Source organism: Suncus etruscus, chromosome 5 (assembly GCF_024139225.1).
Source record: "Suncus etruscus isolate mSunEtr1 chromosome 5, mSunEtr1.pri.cur, whole genome shotgun sequence".
NCBI classification, from domain to species: Eukaryota; Metazoa; Chordata; class Mammalia; order Eulipotyphla; family Soricidae; genus Suncus; species Suncus etruscus.
The window spans coordinates 84,238,400-84,252,009 of record NC_064852.1 but is presented as its reverse complement, the minus strand read 5'-3'; the positions used below and the strand labels follow the sequence as shown (position 1 = coordinate 84,252,009).

The following is a 13,610-nucleotide window of genomic DNA, read 5'->3' as shown; positions in this document are numbered from 1 at the left end:
AAGGCTCATATCATTGTTTGGATAAGGAAAGGGAAAAGGAAGGGAGGGAAGAGAAGGGAAAGGCAGGGAAGAGAAGGATAGAGAAGGGGAGGAAAAGAGGAAGAGAAGGAAGATAAGAGAAGAGGAGAGGAGGGGGGGGAAGAGGAGAGGAGAGGAAGAAAGAAGCCCACCACTACCATATTCCTGGCTGAAAAATCAGCCCAGATCCTCCACATAGCTCAAATAGAAAATAATGATTGCTGATATTTCCCAAATAGTCTGGCCCTGACTGATACATCTGTGGTATTCTTAGAAGAGGAACACTTTCTACATGAACTACAAGAGTCCAACGTCAATCCCTGTCTCTGACAGAGAGCAGCCCAGTTCTGAGACTTAACCTTATCAAACTTCGAAGCCACTAAATTTATTTTAGATCCATAAATCCTGGTGCAGTTGCATGATACCACAATATTTTATAGTAGTATCAGTTCAGTAGTATTACACAAAAAAGTCTTTTGGGAAAGTTACATAGTGATCTACCAACCTTAGTAAGTCTAAGCATTAACACAGAAGGCTCAACTAAAACCAGCCACTGCCTAGTAAATCCTTAAACTTTAGTAACACCAAGGAGAGATATTAACAATGATCAAATTGACCTGTGTTAAATCTACATTAGATGATTCCATTTGCTGTTGTGTCATAACAAGCAATATGAAGTAAATTTGTTGCTGCCTTCATGGAAGTAGCTATGAAGATTGGTGGGAGATTAGGACATTGGTGAAAGGAAGGTCACACTGTGGGTGGAATTGATGTTTGAACATTTAATGATTAAAATGACATTTTTATGAATAATGTAATAAGTAAATCATGAGGTTATATTAAATTACTTTGTTATATTAAATTAGAAAAGAAAGAAAAAAGGCGAAAAAAGACATATTTAAAAAAGAAACCTGACATTATTTTAGTACAATGAAGAAAATATCTGGCTTAGGGAGTTTACTATTTGAAGACAGAATGCACTATTTTCCATAATGAACGTACAGTGTAAAGTAACGAAGAGGAATAAAATAATATAAGTAATAAATAGTATTCTGGATACTAGTGATGTAGTACAGGAGTTACAGTGTTTTATGTAGATATTGTAGAAGGGATGAAATATGTAATTTGGGCATTCTAAAATCAGAATGAGACATATTTAAATCATTCTATCATGACCCAAGAGTTAGTACAGTGAGTAAATTGCTTGTTTTGAAATCTGAGTTATATCCCCGGCACTGTGTATGGTCCTCTTGAGTCTTTCCAGAAGTGATCCCTGAATACAGATCCAAGAGTAATTGCTGAACACAGCTTGTAGACCAAATACTAAACAACAAAAATCTACAAATAATCCTGCCTAAAATTAAACAAGTTTCAATTTTTAAAATGTCATTAGCGTCTTCTTTTATCTATTTTCTGCTTTGATCTTTCTTTTAATTTTTTCTTCTCTGACTGTTTTTTTTTTTATCACCCCCAGTGGCGCTTAGGGCTATTCCTGGCTCAGTGCTTCAGTGACCACTGGTGGTACTCAAGGGGCCATAATTGATATGGTGGATCAAATTAGGGTTGAGTGAAGAAAGTCACCATGCATAAGGCATAACTTTACTTCTTATACTATCTCTATGTTCCAGCTATCCTTTTTTTACTATGAATTATATCTAACCATATACAACTTTGTGAAACTGAAATGCATGGCATTTTTCCTTTTTTTTTGTGATACTAGGTAATAAGTAAGGATGTTTCAAGTATATTATTTTATTCATACTAGAAAACTGTACTCTTAGATAGAAAGATGAAAAGGTTTTCAATATCTCTAATCCACACAAAATAGAAAAAAATTGCATATAAATATTTATTTGTTATATGCCAAAATGTAATTACAAGAAAAAAATGCAATTATATATTTTTGCCTGTAGGAGGAGTGTTAGGCAGCTAATTATTAGTCATTTTGTACAAATATATGTAAATTAAAAATTTGCATCTTGTATTTTCTAAATTTATTTTGATCTATATATAATTCTCAGTAACATTTACAAATTTAGAATAAAATACATAGAAAATAATTTTTTTCTTCACTACATGTGCTTTAAGAAGAAAAGTATTTTTCAATAGATGTTTTTCTGTCTTCCTTCAGGCCTTATATAGAAGTTAGTTTTTTCTAACCTTGTCTTTCTAATATTCATCTGGCTGGCAGAATCATCTTTGCTAAATAGTTTACATTACTATAATAAAATATTTATTCCAACACCTGATCAATAATGCTAAATAAACGGCATGGAAATCCTGCCATCATCTGGATTCAAACCTCACTTGAAGTTATTGTTAAGGGTCTTTCTATTATCATTTTGACTAATTTTCTCCTTAATAGACTCTAGATTCAGCTTAAATAGCCTCAGCTTTCAGGAAAAAGAAAGTTTCACCACAGCATTTTTAAAAAATGGGGAGTTCATTTATTATTTGATATTAATAAAGTTTTCAAAATACAAAAACAGACTTTCCATTCTACAGATGAAAGAGCAAGACTTCACACATAGAGTTTAACTGTGTATCCAGTTTTCTGGGTTTTTTTTTTTAGTATTTTATTTTTATATTTTTATTTAAACACTTTGATTGCAAAGATGATTATAATTGGGTTTCAGTTACAAAAAAGAACAACCCCCTCCACTAATGCAACATTCCCACTACCAATGCACCCCATGGGGAGTGTCTTGATAATTAAGAGAATGATTGCTTCAATTGAGCATTCAGACTGTACTTATTTATATTTTAGTTTTTTTCTAACTATATATTTATTTAGAGGCGTAACATCTGGCAATGTTCAGGGCTCACTTCTATCTCTAGGTTTAAGTAAGGATAACTCCTGACAGGCTTAGTGTCCACTTTCTATCTGAATCTACTGTGTGAAAGGCAAACGCTCTGCCCACTGTGTTGGCACTTCTGCACAAACACATATACTATTTAGATCATGAATGCCATGAAAAAAAACTTAATCTTTTTTCAAACTTAAGTAGGTTTGGTCTCTTTAATCCACATCATATCCTCTCCCCCATCCAACTAGATTTGTAGAAAGAAGGATCCAATACAAAGGAAGACACTTTGTTTTTGTTTAAGGTCCACACCCAGTTTTGCTTAGAGATCACTACTGATAATGCTCAAAGGACCATAGGCAGTGCAGAGATCAAATATGGATGGGATATTTGCAAGTGGCTTAACCCTTGTGTTATCTGCCTAGTCTATTGGCAACCACTTTATGATGATTAAGAGACTTAAGTTATTAAAGAAGCTTCAAAGCAGTATGAGTACAATTCACATACATTATTTACATGTGTCTGCTAGTTTGCTTTCATCTTTCTTTTTATGTACAGAAACTCCTTGATTTTTCAAATTGCTCAGTTCAAAAAACTCACTTAAATTCTTTTTGTTCTAAATTTCATCAAAATTATATCATCCTTGATAAATCATATTTTTAAAATATACACCCAATAATGTATTTTTATTAACCTCTATTTGAATCCCTAATAAAATAAAGGTCACTTAAGAGCAGACAGAATAACTATAATTCATCTTGCCTTTTTTGTTTTTGTTTTTGTTTTTGGACCACACCCTGTGATGCTCAGGGGTTACTCCTGGCTATGTGCTCAGAAATTGCTCGTACCTTGGGGGACAATATGGGACACTGGGAATTAAACCTAGGTCCATCCTGGGCCATCTGCGTGCAAGGCAAATGCCCTACTACTGTGCTATTGCTCTGGCCCCTCTTCTTGCATTTTGTACAGATTAGCATACAGCATTTAACAATAGTTTCTTGGACTAAATGATATAAACTAATATCCTTATAAAGCTGTATGATGTTAAACAATGTAAAAATAGATATTATTGATCTTTTTAGATTTATTCAACTTTTAACTTTTCCTGCTATTAATCTTTGAAACACTTCACTTAAAGTGAATTCTCAATTTGAATTGTATTTTTCTTAGAAATAAGCTGAGTACATTCAAGCCACAAAGTGAAAGGTGAGCTTCAATTTAACTTTATTTTAAATTCAAAAATCCCTCGAGTATTATTTCAAGAGAAATGTCCTCTATTTCCCTGGAAGAGGTCATTGAGGGTGGCTGGCCTTCCCCCAGAATGCCTTTTCTAGCAAATACTGCTTCTCTCCCAATCCATCAAGTCATGAGTGGACTTATATTGCTAGTGGGCCCATCTCACTAGCTGTGTAAGATTAGACCACTCTATCACTTCCTCAGAAGAAGCATTTCAAATACACTTTATGTGCCTTACCTTCAAAACAGCTTATTAACACAATACTTTTCACCAATTAATACATGTTTTTCAATTTTTATGGGTATATTAGTGAGAAAAATAATTTAAAAGAAAATTCCAAAATCAGGTCTGATTCTTCAAACTATCAATCTCAGTTGACTTCCTTTTCACTCCACTTCAACCATGGGGAAAAAAGTTTCAAAGAAATGAAGGAATTTGGCCACCAAATTTCAGGAGTGTAAAAGTATTTTAGTAATCTTTTTTCTATTGTCCATACCGTTAGCAAATTTTAATTTTTCTTGGCAAAATCTTTCTTCGTTTAGACCATGAACCTAAGTTTCTAGCTTCAAAAATATCCATTTCAAAGCTGCAGTTAAGTGCTTAGTTTTGACCTAACCAGCAGGGGTCAGAGTCAGAACAAAAACCACCTAGTGAATGATTTCATGGAAAGACATCAAACATTTAAGACTACAAACATCAATTGCTATCAAGCCATATAAATAATATGCAAACCACACCTTAATGATCAAAAAGTTTGGAATTTACTTAAAATGAAAACTAATAAATTTAAAATCTAAAAATTATCTAAAGAGAAAAAATTGGGGGCCGGCGAGGTGGCGCTTGAGGTAAGGTATCTGCCTTGCAAGCGCTAGCCCAGGAAAGATCGCGACATTGGTTCGATCCCCCGGCGTCCCATATGGTCCCCCCAAGCCAGGGGCAATTTCTGAACCCTTAGCCAGGAGTAACCCCTGAGCATCAGATGGGTGTGGCCCGAAAAACCAAAAAAAAAAAAAAAGAAAAAATTGATATTCTGGATTCTTTTGTTTTATTTTTGTTTTTTTGTCTATTTTTGGATCACACCCAAATGTGCTCAGGGCTTACTCCTAGCTCTGTGCTCAGGGATCAACCCTGTGCTCAATAAACCATATGGGGTACCAGTGATTAAATATGAGTTTGCCATATGAAAGGCAAGTGTTCTATTCTCTGTGCTATCTTTCTAATCTCAATATTAATATTCTGAAATAATAATAATTAAATTATAATCCTAGAGTTGGGTATGAATAGGTTATGAAAGCACATAAAACAACTTAGATATTATTAATAGCTTCCTATATTTAGATTTTGAACAAAGTTACTTTACTCCTTTAATTATGACATCTTAAGCAGCAAATTATATTCCAAAATTCCAAAATATTACTTACTTGTCACATCAGTTTTTATTCCTGCAATCTTCAATAATGGTTCAACCTTCCCATAATAGACCTGAGTAGCTTCCTTTTTGTGGCTTTGGGGATTAAGGAATATTTTTAATGATTTTGGTCTATTTGAAAAACCTACAAGGAAAACATAAAGTGATAAAGTCTTATACAACATCTGTCTTAAAAAATAAAACATGCATTAAATCCAGTTTTTTTTCCCAGTGTGAATAGTATTTGCTATTTTTATTTGAAAGTTTTGCATGAGTTTTTCAGAATGTGACATTATTTTCAAACATTTATATTTTCCTACCAGCAAAACAGATCTGTTCCTTTTAAAATAAATGAGTTTCGAACAAAACATTGAATATTTTACAGATGATGTGAAAGGAAGCACCTTTCTGAATATTAGGCAATGTTTATGCATATTTATCAAATCACAGATAATATTTGATCATGTGTTACTTTAACAGTACTTTGAGGGTAAGGGAGGGTACAATAGAACACAACAAAAATAGAGCTTTTCCCTCTCCTTGTATAAAAATGCCCATTGTTGGAATTGGTACTTCAGTGGCCCAAGGCTCCCCAGGTGGCCTGCCCTGCTGATTGCCATGGGTGAGCAGAATAGGAGGCAGGGTCAGCTCAGCCCCCAAAGCAAGGCATGTACAGAACTCAAAATCTGGCTTAGGTCAAAGTTCAAGCTTAAAAAAAGGGAATGGGGGGAGAAGAAACTCCTCCCCTGGGAAGTAGAAAAGCAACACCTCTTAGCAGGGATTCGATGAGAGTACTCCTTCACATTTGGGGCTGAGATTTGATACTACAATTTTCTGGGCTTGCAAGATGCTTATCATTGGGAACTCAGTTGGAGCAGGTGCAAAGCAAATTTTCTGTCGTTAAGAAGGAGCAGGAGGAATAGGGGAGCCAAAAGAAAGCTGAGGACCAACCATTCAACTGTTTCTTTCATAGTAAACTGAAGATGGAGTTTCAAGGTTTAGAAACACTGTTAGAAACATACTTTAAATAAAGCATTACAAGCATCATCTTTTTTTTTTTTAGAAAAAAAAAACGGATATTAGACCAGTCAGTTGTTTTTTTAAAAAAAAGTAGAGAAAATACAATTCCCATTGGATTTGATATAATTAAATCTTTCAATAGCACACACTATTTTGAATTTAGGGCTAATTTGGAGAAGGAAGAGACACTAAGATGCTAAGTCTCTTACATTCTCTGTTATATCCTGGGGCTCCCTATTTTTTCCTATTGGCCTCTTTCAATCTCATATACACTCAGTCTTGAAACCTCAAAACCATGTTCTGTTCCATTTTTTTGTTTGTTTGTTTGTTTGTTTTTATTTTGGGGCCACAATAGCTGATGCTTAGGATTTACTCCCAGCTCAAAGATCAAGGATCACTCCTGTTCAGATCACCATGCTGGGACTGAACCCAGGAAAGACACATGCAAGGTTTAGTACCCTGTGAGCTATAATATCTCTCCAGTTCTCCATTCCATCCTTTTTTCAATCCCTAAAGTTCCATGAATTCCTTGGTCACTCTTTCATGCTACCTAACTGTCATTCTTTGATTTATGTTTTCTCACTCCTTACATAGGCACTTTTGTCATCTCCCTGCTATCAACTTACTGCAAAATCATGATAATCAGTGATGTTATGGTCATTACTGCCTTCAGAATCCCTAAATAATATCTAGAACCCTGCTAATCTTCTTTCCTTCATTTCTGACAGATACTCATAAAAAACTTATTGAATCTTGTATTGGGTGCTGGGAAAAGGGATAAAATGACTAAGATAGGTTTTGTGTTTTAAAGAAGGAAGTGTGGGGGTTGCAGAGATGGTAGAGTGTGGGCTTTGCACACTGCTGACATAGGTTCAATCCCTGGATTCCATATGCTTCCTCAAGCACCAAAAGGAGTAATTCCTGAATGTAGAGAGTAATTGAATATCGTCTAAAAAATAAAAAAAAATAAATTAAATTAAAAAAGGAAGGAATAAAGGCATATTCACAGATAGAAACAGCACAAGATAGTACTTAGTACCATATACAATGTTTTTGAGGGGCAGGTGGTTAATTCTCATTAAGAACCTAAAAAAAGGTTTCTGGAGAAGATTTTTGAGAGGGACTTTGGCTAATGCCATTTCTCACTCTGAAGTTTCCCCTTCTCCTCTTCTATGTCTTATCTTATTCCTTAGCAAACAACACTGACTGGATGGGTGAGAGGGAAAACTGAAACCAGCAAGGCCAAATGCAGACACCAAGCACAAAGGAGTTTTCCACTTTTTCTCCTTTCCCGGGGACTCTAAAAATTCTGCCACTTTTTCAAAATTCACCTCAAATATAGCTTTTTCTTTAAAGACTTTTCTAATCAACAACATAATTCACCTCTGGTTTTTTGTTTTTTTTTTTTTGCTATCAACTTTCTATATACCTTTATTGTATATTTCATATCATTTAAATAGAAGATTCTGATTAAAGATCCAGAATCCTAATCTGGAATAAGACAAAATAGAATGAAGAGAGTCATACACCACACTGAATTATTTGAAAAACCCACACTAAACATGAATATATAAATAAGAGGTTGAAGAATTTCAATATGTGTATAAGAAGAGAGCACTAGACTTAAGCCATAAAAGAGCAATGATATTTTATTCACAAGCAGAAAAATAGTGGACCGGGCCTGGAGAGATACTACAGCGGTGTTTGCCTTGGAAGCAGCTTATCCAGGACCAAAGGTGGTTGGTTCGAATCCCGGTGTCCCATATGGTCCCCCGTGCCTGCCAGGAGCTATTTCTGAGCAGACAGCCAGGAGTAACCCCTGAGCACCACCAGCTGTGGCCCAAAAACCAAAAAAAAAAAAAAAAAAAAAAAAGAAAAATAGTGGACAAAGATGCCAATCCATACCTTAAGTAAGAATTCAGGGAAGTGAATAAAGTCGAACCACCAGTCTCCTGTCCTGGATTATTTTGTATTGACCTACTGTGATAGTAACCAACTTGACAGCAAGTGACTGACTGACTTTTCTGAAAGCTGAGGTCAAATTCAGAGCTTAGGACTGATTTGCTGGAAGATAAGACACTCTGAAACCAAGCCAGTCAAGTCAGTTTGGTAACAACAGAGCTAAATAAGTAAATTCATATTTATATCTGCCCTTGTATTCACTAATTTTTCTGTCCATTACATATGCCCTGATTTCACTGAATTTTTCTGTCCATTATGAATACCCTAAGATTGCTCTAAAAAATGCTGACTAAAATTTATAGATAAGGAAAGAAACCCAATTATTTCCTTTTCAGGTATATATTCTTTTCATTGAGTATTCACATAAAACACCAATCTCATGCTTTGTTCCTATTCTGTGACTGTGAAGCATCTATATATTTCTGCCTCATACATATTTGTCACCAACCTTGCAATTTTTTTTCTTCCCTTTTCATGACTAGTTAGCCAAATACTTAAATTCAGTCTGATCAGGAGACATCAAATCTTTTGGCCACCATTACCTAACAAGTATTATTGTAACTATAAAATTGATTTTATTCCTAAATTTGTGGAACCTTAACTATTTATTACATAAAACTCCAGATGCATATGGATAGTTCTTTAACAGCTTTAAGAAGGTAGTTTTGGATTTCTGATGCTCTCTGTCAGGCCTCTTAAAGGTTCCTCATTGGTTCCTTTTTTTTTTTAATTTTTTATTTGACTGAAGTGCATTACACAGAATTATTTATGGTACATAGTGACAATGAATGAAAGGCATTCCTACCACCAATGTTGTCCTCCCTCCATTCCTGTTCCCAGCATGTCTTCCTCTTTTACTCCCCAGAATACTAGTGTAACTGGTCTCCACTTTACAGCTTGTTGTAGATTGGGTATCTATTCTGTTATCCTCCCTCCATTCCTGTTCCCAGGATGTCTTTCTCTTTTACCCCCCAGAATACTAGTGTAACTGGTCTCCACTTTACAGCTTGTTGTAGATTGGGTATCTATTCTGTTGTCATTACTTTGGGTTTGGTGTTCCAGTCTGATCATTTTATATTTTCAATACATGTTCATCTGATAGGTTCTGGTATCATCATTTCCCCCCCTCAATTTATGAGGCTGAATGATTCAAGTTATACGATTCTGTTGGAGATAAAAAGGTTAAGGAAAAAAGAAGTAAAATTTGGTAGCAACTACCAAAGAGAAAAAAAAAATGCACCCAGCCAAAAAAATCGCCAAATAATATCCACAAAGAGTGAAAAAGAAAGAAAAAAGTGGAAGAAAAAAGAGAAGGAAAATAATATCAAAAAACAAACAAAACAAAATAAAACAAGAAAAAGGAGTGCTGGAGTGGCAGGGTTTGGTGTTCCCCCCACTTTTTTTTTTCTCATTTTTTGCATAGGCACAGTTAAGTATTGGGGAAGGAAGGAAATTCCCGTGGCCTAAGAGATTCAGGGTTTCTCCACTCTTGAAGCATACTGTCATGGGAACAACCACTGGCTCCATACATACTCATTAACATATCCCAGGGTTTTTTTTTTTTTTTTTTTTTTTTTTTTTTGTGGTGCCAGGAAACTTTCCCCAAAGTTGTGGATGAAAAATCGGGGCACTGTAGCTAGCAATCTTGGTATTTGTACATGGTCCTAGGACTAGGTCTAGGATATGTCATGTGAATTCAACTCAGTCTCCAAGAGACTGGACAGTGTTACTTCATTCTCAAACCCCAGATCCCAGATGTAGAACTGATAACAGCTTCCTGCAACAACACCAGGAACTAAGCTCCATTGGAAGATTTACTTGTGCTAGTGTTAATATGACAACGAGGATAGCGAGGAAATGACAACTTGACCTAAGACCAGGAGGTCCTATCACATCACCTAACACTAAGTGGAAATCAGAAGATGTTTTGTCCTTTGAACTATGAAAAAATAAGAACACTAGCTACAGTAAACTAAATTTGACAACTGGGACTGGGCAGAACTTACCTTGGGACCAATAAGGAAAACCATACCCTAGGCTGTAGCCCAGGCCTCTTACAAAAATCAAGATTTCTTAGTACAGAGGCCCAATTTTGACAACAGAGATTGAGAAAAACCTTTGTAACCATAATTTCCTAGACTTTGGCTTAGAGACTGAGCAAAAACATGGAGCACATGATACAGAAGACTGAACGCACCAACAATGATGGAACAGAACCTCTAGAACCATAGAGGCACTACCCATTGGTCCTTTTTTATCCCTGACTTTCACGCTTGCCAGGCTGAAACCCAGGTCTGTCACTTGGCCGATCTCTCATGCTCTACTTCATAACACTCTGTCTCTTTGGCTTTCCTCAGTTCCCTGACCCTTTTATATGCATATAGGTGAGAACCCTTATTGACCTGCAGTCTACTCATGGACAGATGTGGTGGGTGGAGTGGAAGTTTCCTTTGATCTCTTCCTGTCTCCCAGATCTCAACTATTTCATTATCTGTTGAAACTGTCTACCTTTACATCACATGGGAAGGAAAAGGGCTGATTATATTAACTAAATTACATGACATTCCTTCCCAACAGTTTCAACTATTTGAAGTTCTGCCTACAAAAGGATTTCCTTCACTACTAGCTTTTAAGTATACTTTTGAGTGGAATTGAAATACTTTAGTAGTTCAATTCTATATATATAATGCAGAACTGTCTCTAAATGAGACTGCATTGATTTCCTCTATCTACTTATCATAGAAGATATATGAATGCTGGAGAGATAGTACAGTGGGTACTACTTGCCTTGCATGTAGTTGACCCCTGGCACCTTATATAACCCCTGAACACTGCCAGAAGTAATATTTAACCACAGAGCCAGGATTAAGTCCTGAGCATCACTGGCTATGGCCCCAAAACAAAACAAAAATGTACCATGAGGCTATATACATAGGATAAAGGTGCATAAAGCAACGATGCAATAGTGTAGACCACTAGTATATTTGAGGTACTAGATATTTCACTCCTCCAGTCCTCCCTCCCCAACAAAATTAATCAAGCTTTGTGAAGCTGGGGCAATAGTACAGTGCCTTGCACATAGCTGAGTCAAGGGTGGTTCTCAAAACCCCATATGGATTCTCAAGTCCCGCCAAGAGTGAACCATAAATGAAGATATGGGTGTAAACCCTGGCTACTGCCAGGTGTGGCTCAAAAAGCAAAAATAAGAACAACAAAAACTCATCAAGCATTTTTCATGACTTTTTATATTTTGGATAAGTCTATATTTTGGGGTAATTAATATCAATGGCAGAAGGAATACAATATTTAATAGAGTCTCATATATTTGGAATGACTGATAAGAAAATCTCAAATTTTATCCCTAGTTAATTAGTTGAAAAACAATAAATATATGTTACAACCACCAGATGAAATAGTTATTAAAAACTAGAAAATTATCTAGTCCCAAAGTAACATCCAACATATTATCTACAACTTTCAAAACAAAACTATTACAAAGTGCTTTCAAAAATATTACAACAAAGAGATAAAATGGTGACCAATTTGACTCAGGGATCACTTTTAGCCTGGAGATACCCTTTTTTAGCTTCATTACTAGTGAGACACTCAGATGTTCAGTACTACTTGAGATGGCAAAATATTGATAAATTCAAAGTCAAATCACTTCTTACACCTCTCCTGCTATCAAGCACATTTAAGTTACTTTCTCTTACCTAGGTTATCCCATGTTCCACATACCATATACTACGAGAAAGAGACAACTTGTCTCTTAATTCAGTTGTCATTCACATACACAATTTGCCCTCCACTTGACAAGAGAATATCCATACATTCCTAAGTTATATCACATTACTTCTGTACTTAAAACATAAAAATTTATGCTTCAACTTCTCAGAATATAAATTATAACTGGATAAAGAAAACCAGACAAAGACCCTTCATGTGTTCAGGTGACCCCAGCCACATGTCACCTCATGTTCCTTTCCATTACTAACTCATTTCAGCACATAATTTTTTCTCTGCCTTTTATATCTTCTGTTCCCTTGAGATATTTTGCCTTCAGGTATCCATGTAGTCTCCTATCCTATTTCTTTTTGTTAGTTCTCTTCTTAAATTCTGTACAAAATAGCACTTTCTTTTCTTTCTTTTTTTATTAAATATATTTTTTATTTAAGTAACATGATCATATTTGGATTACAGTCATAACCAGAACACCAGTGCAACATTACCCCCTCCCCCCTTCCCATCCCCTACCTGTATTCGAGACAAGCAATCTACTACAGTAATTTGTTTTTAAGTTCAGTAAGTTGTATTTTTTTTCCTTAAAGGATAAGAGTAAAAAATATATAGTAAAGGTGTGATAGTGGCAATCACCAATGTTTGCATAGGTCCAGAAAAATGGAGAAAATGGAAAAAAAGTCCTTGACCTGATTACAAAAAGGCCTCACCCCAGAAGTTTATTGGCATAAGACAGATTCTGGGTTCCAGGCATACCAGTCTATCCAACTCCAGTCATTCTGAAGGTCCCGGTGAAACTTTTGCACACTTAAGCTATAGTTGGTATCAGACTTTTATATTTAAAGACTCTGGATTCTGTGCATTTCTTTCGTTGATGTCAGGCTGATGTGGAGCATCCTCTAGTTTCAGCATATCATTAAATGCAGAGCGATCTGCCCTGCATGCAGAGTGTTGCTGAGTCACCTGGGTGTTGGGAGTACTCTTTGGAGTAAGTCAATGCCAAAGCAGTGGTAGGTCTTCTCTGGTAGAGGCTTGGATCCTGGGAATGTTAAAGACAATTGTGGTTGTTTCCATAGTTCAGGTGTGTGTGGGCGATGCCCATTCTTCTGAGACCTGAGCCAAATCATTATGCCAATGTTCAGGGTAAAAGGCCTAATTACATTACCAAATTTGTGTTCCCATCTCTATTAGATAAAAACTTGTTTGCATATGTATTATTTTCCCATTTTAATGTGCCTATGCAAAAGAGAAGCAATGCCACAAGATATTGGTGGTGCATCTGTGGGCCAACGAATAAACTCCAACATTTCCCGTAACTTGGTATAAACCTAAAATCTATACAGAGTTACTCTTCTACCAGTATTACTTATAAAACAGATCTCACAGGGGGAAAATCAAACAATAAAATAGCTAATCTAGTGGG

The 13,610-nt window shown here is 35.7% G+C and overlaps 1 protein-coding gene across 1 annotated transcript in view; it reads right to left on the bottom strand.

The window, feature by feature from the left end:
- The window catches only part of CERKL (ceramide kinase like), a 138,529-nt gene that overhangs the window by 39,043 nt on the left and 85,876 nt on the right, over positions 1 to 13,610 (bottom strand). The window contains exon 3 of the mRNA XM_049772870.1: positions 5,481 to 5,612. Within this exon, the coding sequence (XP_049628827.1) occupies positions 5,481 to 5,612 (132 nt within the window). The remainder of the gene's footprint in view (positions 1 to 5,480; positions 5,613 to 13,610) is intronic.